At 34.3% G+C, this 10,086-nt stretch overlaps 1 protein-coding gene across 1 annotated transcript; it reads right to left on the reverse strand.

The window, feature by feature from the left end:
• Positions 5,571 to 8,846, reverse strand: LOC109707820 (pectinesterase-like). The gene is made up of 3 exons (XM_020229349.1): positions 8,816 to 8,846; positions 6,341 to 7,036; positions 5,571 to 6,259 (listed from the first exon to the last, which is right to left on the reverse strand). Exons 1-3 carry the CDS (start codon positions 8,844 to 8,846, stop codon positions 5,571 to 5,573), a joined length of 1,416 nt encoding a protein of 471 aa, XP_020084938.1.

Genomic DNA, 10,086 nt, shown 5'->3' on the forward strand with positions numbered 1-10,086 from the left:
CTATAAAACTTATAATAATTTAAATATATAAAAGTTTAACAACTAGTTTAATAACTAAAATAACTAAGTAAAAGGAAAGTCGATAGGGATAATACTCAAATAATAATCCATACATTTTTATACCCGATATGGAAAAAGATAAACTTTCTACTTAAAGTAAATAAAATAATAAAAAAACTAAGTTATGAATCGAAAAGAGGAGACGTATACAAAAGGGACAAACATTGCAATGAACCTGCTTAAGCGGTGGCTCATTGTTTTTTCCAAATTGACCTTTTTATTTGCCTCAATAATATATATTTTTATTTTTTTTAGTTTTTCCTGAGCTCTCAACTGCTGAGTCATTAAGGGGCTGTTTGGTTGTACGTATTTACAACTGCAGTGCAGTTGCAAATACGTGCAGCCATAATTTTTTTATTTGGTTTAGTGTAGTTGAGGTCAACTACTGCAGTTCGAACTGCACAAGAAGGCCCAAATGCTGCAGTTGGAACTACATCCAAATTGGTCGTAGTTCCAACTGCAGCAGTTGGTGAGGGATAGGATTACCCACAAATTAATAATAATAAATAAATAAATAATATATGTATATAGGTAAATAAAAATACTTATAAATAAACTCATACTAATAAAATTTTTTAGACAATACAAGCTTTGTGCAAAAAATTAATTTTTTTAAATTTATTTTATTTAAAATATAAATATAGTTTTTTTTTTCTAAATTTTTATAGAATGTGATCGTGTATGTTAATTTAATAAGTTTTAATTAATTATAATTATTAAATTTGATAAAAAAAAAATGAGAGAATCGCTTAAATTTTTAAAGTTTGATTTACATATTAAAATTAAATAAATTAAAAATTTTAAATGTGTCGATTAATAAGTTGAAGAATTATTGAAAAATATAAAAATATTATATATATCTACTTATTTATTTATAAATAGTAAATTTAAATAATTAATAAATTTATACAATTATTTTATGTTTAGTGAAGGTAACCTCACCACTCTATCTGAAGAGGTGACAAAATTCATAAATACAACTATCAGCTTCATATTACCAAACAGAAGAAATGTAACTGCAGCAGTTGCAACTGCGTAAAACCAAACAGACTAGGTGTAGTTATAACTGCAGCATTTGCAACTGCATGTATTTCCAACTACACTGTTTCTGTAACTACATCCAACCAAACGGCCCCTAAGAAGCGATACAATCAAAACATATGTACATAAATTAAATACATATTTAGTATGTCTCAATAATTCATTGTACCTTTCATATTTGATTATTGATCTTTGTCTCAATAATTAGATATATCAAATACTTCATCAGAGAGAATGGTCGAAAATTTTCTGTTTCAATAATTCATTGCACCTTTTATGAACGTACGTTTTGTTTGAACGCATAAATATTTTATTCGATATATAACTCTATGTTTTACTTTCGAAGGGATTCTCTATTTTTGGCTCGACCCATTTTTTTCCAATAAGATAAATCCACATTTAGCTAAAATATATTATCCTATAAATTGTAAATGTCACATTTTTTTCCAATAAGATAAATCTACATTTAGCTAAAATATATTATCCTATAAATTGTAAATGTCAAGAGTTTTCAAGGAAAAAAAATTAAGCTCTTAATTTTTAGGTAAAAAAAAAAATTCTTTATATCAAAAGAGTTATTATCGGATATCTAATTCAAACATTCAAATAGTAACAAAAATATTATTTGTTTAAATAGAAAGTTTTATTCTATTTAGTCCAATTTTCAGCCTAATAAAAGAATATATTGGCTCATTTAATCGGGTAATTTGGTCAATTGGGTTTTCAAGTTAGACACCCAAACTGACTACAAAAATCAAAAATTTAGATCAGCCAACCTAAACATTATTGACCGAATTATGTCGGTTCGGCTCGGTAATTCAGTTTTAACCAAATAGTGCTCAGATTTCATATTAAATAGTATGATCTTATTCAATTTATATAACTCCATTTGCAGGTCATTATCTCAATCCCCATGATGATTTAGGATGCTTTCTTTTTATGACCATATCATGTTGAATTTGGATGGTGAAATTGGTTTGTGGAATCCGAGTTAGATCAGATATGGATGCGCGATTTGGATTGTTGAGCTAGAATCAAGAGTGTCTAGTTAGGTGAACATGTTATTGGTCCCATTGGTTTATTATTTTATTCTTCGGAAAGGCCCAATGGGCCATTAGGTTTTATATCCCCCGCGCAATTAAGTTTGGGCGTGTTATTGCCCAATTTAGTTTCTGTTTGGCCTAGCTTCTGCCGCGTCGAAACAAGCTTCTCGTTTGAGCAGACCATTTGGAAGTGAAATGTATCAGTATATTGCTTTATTGCTACAACAGATTGGAAAAAGTGCATTCAAAGGCCTAATCTCAAATGATCTACTTCTCATGATTTGCGTGTTGAGTAGTTATAGATTTATTTTTCTGAAGTTACCATTCTATTCGGATAACAAAATCACCAGTTTTATTGATTTAAATATTTTTGGAGAATATATGGTTGTTTCATATTACTTAATACAATGTCATATAACAAACTGGTCTAACTGGTTCTTGAAGATCAATCTTTGTTTCATTTTATATGGTAATTAGCTCTCTATGGAATTTTGATCCAGAATCAAATAGATTCTGGGAGCCTATTGAAGCACCCAAACTAGAGGAGATGAGCAAACCTTTTTTTGCTTATTAATTATTGTTAGAGTTATACGACAAACTCGTTACAAGAAGAAGCGGCTTATAGATTAATTCAAAATTAGCACTAATCTTCTTTTAGGTTAATTCTCTGTGGATCAACCACTTGGACTTATTAGTGATGTATAGTGGTTAAAAGTGTTAGTTTTATATTTTAAAATATATAAAAAAATTTAAAAATGCTTATAATATTAATTTTTTTAATGCTGTAAAATTATGATAATAACCATCACCGAATAAACAAGTAATTTGGATAAAACGTGCGGTGTGACTCCGAGGCTCCTAGCACTAAAAACGACTTATTCAGTACAAAATTGTTTAGTATCGTTATAAGAAAAGAGTTTGATTTTTTGTTTCTTTAAAATATCGTGATATTCATAATTTAGTAGAATAACATATCTCATTTATAAAGTGATTTATTTTATAAAAAAAAACACTTGAATGCCAAATATAAAATTCAATTTTAGAATTTGATCACACTTCTCATCTGTCAAATGTGTAAACTTTTCAAGTATATTTTATATACCGAATAAAATATTTATATATTCAAATATAACCTTAAAAGAACAAATGAAAAATATATAATTGGGGTCGCACGTTTTTTTACTGTTCATTTATCTTATTGGATATTTGCATGCTAAGTAGTCACTGCGAAGAGCTTGACCTGCTAATTAAGCTTTTGACCCCTGCGCTCTATGAATTTGCATTCACCTGATTTTTTTTTAAAAAAAGTGCTCCGTATTAAAAAGTAGGGTAAAATCTAAGCAAGCACTGGGCATTTCTTAAAAAAAGAAATGAGGTTTGAAATATTTGTAGTTTTCTTTCATTGTTTCTTTCTTTTTTTTTTCTCTATTGTTCTTACTAAATATATAGATTATATTTTTTGTCAGAACAAAATAAATTATTTTATAGATAAAATATATTTTTTTTATTAATTACGAATGCTAAGGTTTTATATGGAGCGAAATGGAAATCTAGCCTCTCAGACAAAAAAAAAAAAGAAAAAGAAAAATCCTAAATATGTTATATGTGTGATCTAATTTATTTCAATATGTATAATGAGTCACAGCTACGTACAAAAGTCTAGTTAGATATATACTTTGAGAAGTACGGATGTCTCTAAACTCTTTAGCTATTTTTTATGCTGGAGTTTCCAAATCAATGATAGATATTGTTAGATTGGATTTAAAGAATTTAAAAAGATAAATTTTGCAATTATTCGATATTACTTTTCTAGTAATCTCAAAATCAACAATATTATTTTTTTGATATATACTGCTTATATTTTATATCAAAATTAACAAAATCGATCATTAATTTGAAATCTTTCTCATCAAAAATTATTTGAGAATATACAGATTTTTATTTCTAAAAGCATCATAGCTAGATTCTAATTTGATTAGTTCAAATATATAGTTGGCTATGCCGATCAAAGCGATGCGGTTTTGTGTATAGTAGTTGGATTACATCATTTATATCTCAAACTAACCAAATCAATCTTCTATATATATATATATATATATATATATATATATATATATATATTAAAAAGAAATTATAATGAGATAGGTAAATTTTAGAGGCACAATATGATTTGGGGACGTGATCATGTAGTGTCATTCACAGCATTGTAGACGTTTTTCTATCAGGGCTCGGCTTACGAGAACTCGAAACACGTCGTGGACCCGGCGGAGTCGGATCCGGCGCGCGAGTCGGAGTTGTAACCCGAGAGAGATCGACTAGTTTACTACTTTACTTATTACAATGCCTCGTTAATTAATTAATTAATTAATTACACATCACCAATCCCTTCGTGCCCTGTGTCGCGCTTGAGACATATGTTTCTCCAATTACGCTATTGACTTTCACGTACTTGCATAACTAGATTCTAAATCAGCGAGTCAATTTTGATATTTTAAATATAGCAAAAGCATTCTTCAAAGTAATTTATTCTACTATAATAAGATGCGTACTTATTTATATTCTATAACGAAACTAGAATATTACTATTTATCCTAAAAGGAACTAGTAAAAACTGTCACCTCATCACCTTGGTATAACTAAATATATAGTTGTAAAAATTAACTTTATAAGTGAATAATTATTTTTCTTAACTATTAATTTATGACTATTGCTACGTAAGATTTAATTTATGTGTAACTGTGTAAATAGTAAAATACTAGGGACCATTTGGTTAGATGTAATTATAAATACAGTGTAGTTGGAGATGTATATAATTGAAAATGCTGCAGTTACAACTACATGCATCATATTTGATTGAATATAGTAAAATGCGCTGCAACTATAAATAATTTGTTTGGTTACATACAGTTGAGAAATAATTTTTAAAATTTTATTATTTTATATATACGATGGTGAGATTACCTCTAATATTAAAAAAAATATATTTTTTGTTTAAAAAATATTTAAAGAGGTAAGATTATTTTTTGTCTAAAGTTATTCCAACTGCTACTGTTGGAACTGCCGTCAATTTGGATATAGTTCCAACTTCTGCAATTAGACCTCCCTCTTTAGTTTCTACTGCAACAGTTAGAGTTAAGCATATCAAACCAAACATCCAATTTGTATTTACATACAATTACAACTGCCGTATAGTTGCAATTATATATAACCAAACGGTCTCTTAATGATTGATACGTAAATTTAGTTGTTTTATATTTTTAATTAAATTCATTTTTTTAAAAAAAAAACAGATGACACTCTTTATTTTTCTTAAACATTTTCTTTTGCTATCTGAAATGAAAAATGAAGCGAGAATAAAATCATTTAATTAATAAAAATTGAAACTGACTGTAGATTAATTAGTGTAATGAAGTAGACTTAAACTCATTAAAATCCTGAGCTAAATGGCACTCCGGTGGACGGTATCCACGTCCTGCCGGCGATAAATCGGCCGGCGCTAAACTCCTTGATCGTCGATGCCCGCGCAATGAGATGATAACCCGGCCACCTGACCCGGCCGGAGAGCCTCGACCCCGGCCCCGTGTTCCGGAACTCGGCGTAGTACAGCGTGCTCAGCGCGAAGTTCCCGTTGAACGGCAACCACCCGGCCGGGTCGATGATCGAGTCGATGTAGCTCCGCACGAAGATCGTCCGCGAGTACTGCATCCACGGCCGGCCGAGGTACGACCGCACCGCCCGCTCCACCGGCACGAACTCTGGCGCGGCACGGATTGCCGACGACTGGACGACGATCCCCGTGTTCTGGTTCGGGTCGCTGCGGCCCTGCGCGGTGATCACGTTCGACTCGCCGGCCCTCGGCCGCCGCACGAAGATGTTGCAGTTCTGGAAAACCGCAGCCGCGTTGCCGAAAATGAAGTCGATCGTCCCGTAGACGTCGCATTCGCGGTAGAACTGACGCTGCGAGAAGACGCAGAGCGTGTCCTGGTAGCCCTCGAAGCTGCACCGGTAGAAAACGGAGCGGTCCGACGCCGAGAGCAGCGCGACGGCCTGCGAGCCCGGCCCGAACGTGTTTCGGAACGTGATTCCGGTCGCCATGAATCCGTCGGCGAACACGCCTGAATCAGTGATGATCGGCAATTATTACTAACTAACTAAGGTGATTAATTTAACTTAAATCGGTGATTTTAGCGTCGTACTAAATGTTGGGGAGCTAAAGGTGGTGAAGCCATTGGCGACGCTCCGGCTACCGGTGATGACGGTCCTGCCGATGCCGTCGCCGATGAGGGTGAGGTTGCTCAAGCCGCTAACGACGTTTAGATTTTCGCTGTACGCCCCGGCTTTCACGTAGATTACGAACGTGCCGCTCCCGCGGCGACCGCTCTGCTTAGCGGCGGCGGCGGCGTTGAGCGCGTCCTTGATCGTCCGGAAGTTTCCGGAGCCGTCCTGCGCGACTACGAGGTCGGGGCGCGACGATGCGAGCTGCAGAAGGCGGCGTTGATGCGAGAGCGTCATCATCCAGCCGGGGGTGGCGGGGGTGGCGGCGGTGGCGGGGGTTGCATTGTTGACGGCGAGGAGATTGCTGATGAGGTCGGAGAGGTTGTATTGGATGACGGGGCGGATGAGGGCGGGGGAGGCGCCGAGCTCGGCGAAGCCGTGGCGGCAGGTGTGGAGGTTGGTGAGGGCGGCGGAGAGCCAGGTCTGGGAGTCGAGGGGGGAGCAGGCGCGGGAGAGGGTGCGGTTCAGCTGGAGGGCGGCGTTGCTGTAGAGGCGCCAGCAGTCGAGCCAGGCGGTGCGCTCGGCGTCAGACTGGCACCGCGAGCCCAGGCGGCGAAGGTGGGACTGCGCGCGGTCGGCGAGGCCGAGCGTCAGGTGCAGGAAGGAGTGGTAGAGGTCTGAGGAAGAGTTTTGGAAGGGGGGGAATCGGGCGAAGTAGCGGCGGCAGGGTGCGGGGTGCGGGGTGGCGGCGCACCAGCGGTCGATGTCGGCAGCGGAGCAGGAGGTGGAGGAGAGGGAGGGGGAGAGGAGGATGAGGAGAAAGAGGAGGAAGGGGAAGGGGAAGAGATGGTGGGGCATTGTTGGGGGAAGTGGGGGTGGAGGAAGTGGGGGTGAGCGGGGGTCGGGGGAGAACGGGATCTTCGGGGCTTAATTTAAAAAGCGGAGGGGAAGAGGCTGGCTTGTTGGAAACGAGTTTTTTAATTATAATTTAGTATGTTATTGATTTTTATTTAAATTTTTTAAAAATAAATTTAATAATACAAAAAATTATAAAATAACTAGACTTAAGATTTTAAATCTTAAATAGTAACTATTTGTTTTTTTTTTTTTAATAAATGAGTGGAAAAGAGGGTGGTCATAGGTCAACATATTACGTGAAGAATTACCCGAAATAGTTAGGTTAAGATGCTATCAGGTCAGGATCCATGATCAGATTCCTGTTTGAGGTTCCAACCTCGACGCCACTCTTTTTGTTTGACCTTCCTAAACCGGCACAAGAGATGCTTTCCCCGTTTGGCCATTTAACATGCACCGGAGCAAAAAAGTTAAAGAAAATTAGTGCAATTGTAGAGGGGCAAGTTATATAGTCAAAATGAAACTTCACATCTTTAAATATCGTTATTTCTCTGTTTGCTAGGTATTATGCCCATGCTTCAATAGAGTTCATATAAAAGTGATGTTTTTTTTTTTTTTTTTTTGAGAGAGAGAGAGAATATAAAAGTGATGGTTGTATTGGAAAAATTACTTGGCTCTGATCTAACAGTTATTGCCTAATTGGTCGAGCAATTTGGTTGACCCGTAGCCCACAGCTTAGTGCGAGTGCTGGTCATTTGGATTTTTCACCGACCGAGTCAATTTAAAATCCAACATGAAATTGTTAAAAAACCAAAATAATTAAGTGCGTGAGTGCATAAGTCAACAGATAAAGAAAAATGCTATTTGTATATCCATATAAATGTATATCTTATATCTTTGGATACTTAACTTCTTTTAAATTTTTAATATTAAAAAAAACTGGTAAGTAAATCCTAATCTCTCAATGTAAGAATGTAAATCTTACACCTAGCTTCAAGACGTGCACATAGTACTGATCATTGAGAAATGTGGTAGAGCAAGAAGAGATCTGAACCGATGTAGAAGGGAGTAGATATTGTCAACACAATAAATACAGTAATAACTTTAATCATGAATCATGATCTAAAAATGAGAAATACAATATATACACTCCATTATAGAATGTAAATTTTACACTACAATTCTAAAATTTTAAAAACTTATTAAAACTTTGAATATTAAAAAAGTTGATAGAAAAAATAAATAGATTTTAACCTTAACGTTTGGTTGGGGGTTAAGGGGTGAAATAATCCCTTAACCCCCATTTTATTCCCAAACACTTCTAAAAATGGATGGGATTAGCTACCCAGCTAACCCCACCTCAAATAGGTTATCCCAGATTAGCTTACCCCACCTAACCCCACCAAACTCCAACCAAACACTATTTTCTATTCATAATAACCCACTATCCTTTTTATCCCACCTACTCCAACCAAATATTATTTTTCACTATCCTGAATTAACTCCAACCCCCAACCAAATACAAAAATACTCTAACCCCACCTAGTTGTACAGATAACATTGCTCAGGAAAAATTCATTTCATGGACCCAGCCTATAGACCTAGCCTATAGACCAAGCAAGAAACAGCCATTGTTCTATGTCAAAGAAATAACAATCCATATAAGAAAGTAGTACCATTTCATTTCCCCTCATTTCCCACATGAACATACATGAAATGGGCAATCAGTTTCAGAGTGATTAGCGCTTCGCAACTTTCCTCGTCTCGTCAATAAAATAATTCTATGAAACATTGGAGACCATCCCTTTCAGAAATACTCATTTCCATGTTCGAATACGTAGACGTTATTAACCCATAACTGATTCAAAATAAAAATTTCTTGCAATAGTGAAAGCAAGAGTTTAGGCCTGGTTTGGCCTCATGTTTATTTTTGGGTCAATTTCATTTGTGCCCCTCTAAACTTCAAAAATATCATAAATGCCTCTGTAAATTTGATTATATCACAATTATCCCTACAAATACTTATTATTTTTTCAAATATACCCTTACCCTTACTATTCATCTCTTTATAAAATGATAAAATATTTAGATTATCATAAATATAGTCAAAATGTCCATTTTGCCCTTAACTTTTAAAATTTTTTACAAAAGTATTTTAGCATGATATATTTATTTTAAAATATTAAAATAAACAGTAAAATATATCATTTTACTGTTGTGTGGTTTATAAATTAAGATATTTTATATTATTTATTTTAAAATTCGAGATGCCAAAGCACAGAAATTTGTGCTAGTTCAAATAACTTAATTCACATCATGCATATATGTTTAAGTTATATTTTGAATAAATTGTTTAACCTTAATTTAAGGAGTCAATTGATACTTTAAACAATTTTTTGCTAAATTTTTTTCAATTGATTTTTTTATTTTTTAGCTTAACTTGTCAGGATTGTATATTTTTTTTTAATTGACAAAAAACTTATCTCTAAATGTAGGTTATTTATAAATTTAAAAGAGTGTTTATAAAAGTATAAATGATTTTATAGTCAATTAAATATTTTAAGATGGTAATGACAATAAGGGCAAAGTTGGAATTTTGTTTGTTGTTTATTCAAAATTGATAATAAATTAGTGTAAAGATTATTTTTGAAAGTTTCTCCCTTTAAAAAGGTTATTCATGATATTTCAATTTTTATAGGGGCATTCATGATATTAGACTTATTTGAAAGGGTAGTGATAAAATTTTCCCTTTATTTTTTATTTTTTTAAATAAAATTTTACGTAGAAGTGAATGGTGGACTGATTACAACCATTTCATTTAAGTGTTTACTTCACAATAAAAAACAAAAATTAAAAACTTTTTTTACTCTCA

The sequence above is a fragment of the Ananas comosus genome, linkage group 3 (assembly GCF_001540865.1).
Source record: "Ananas comosus cultivar F153 linkage group 3, ASM154086v1, whole genome shotgun sequence".
NCBI lineage: Eukaryota > Viridiplantae > Streptophyta > Magnoliopsida > Poales > Bromeliaceae > Ananas > Ananas comosus.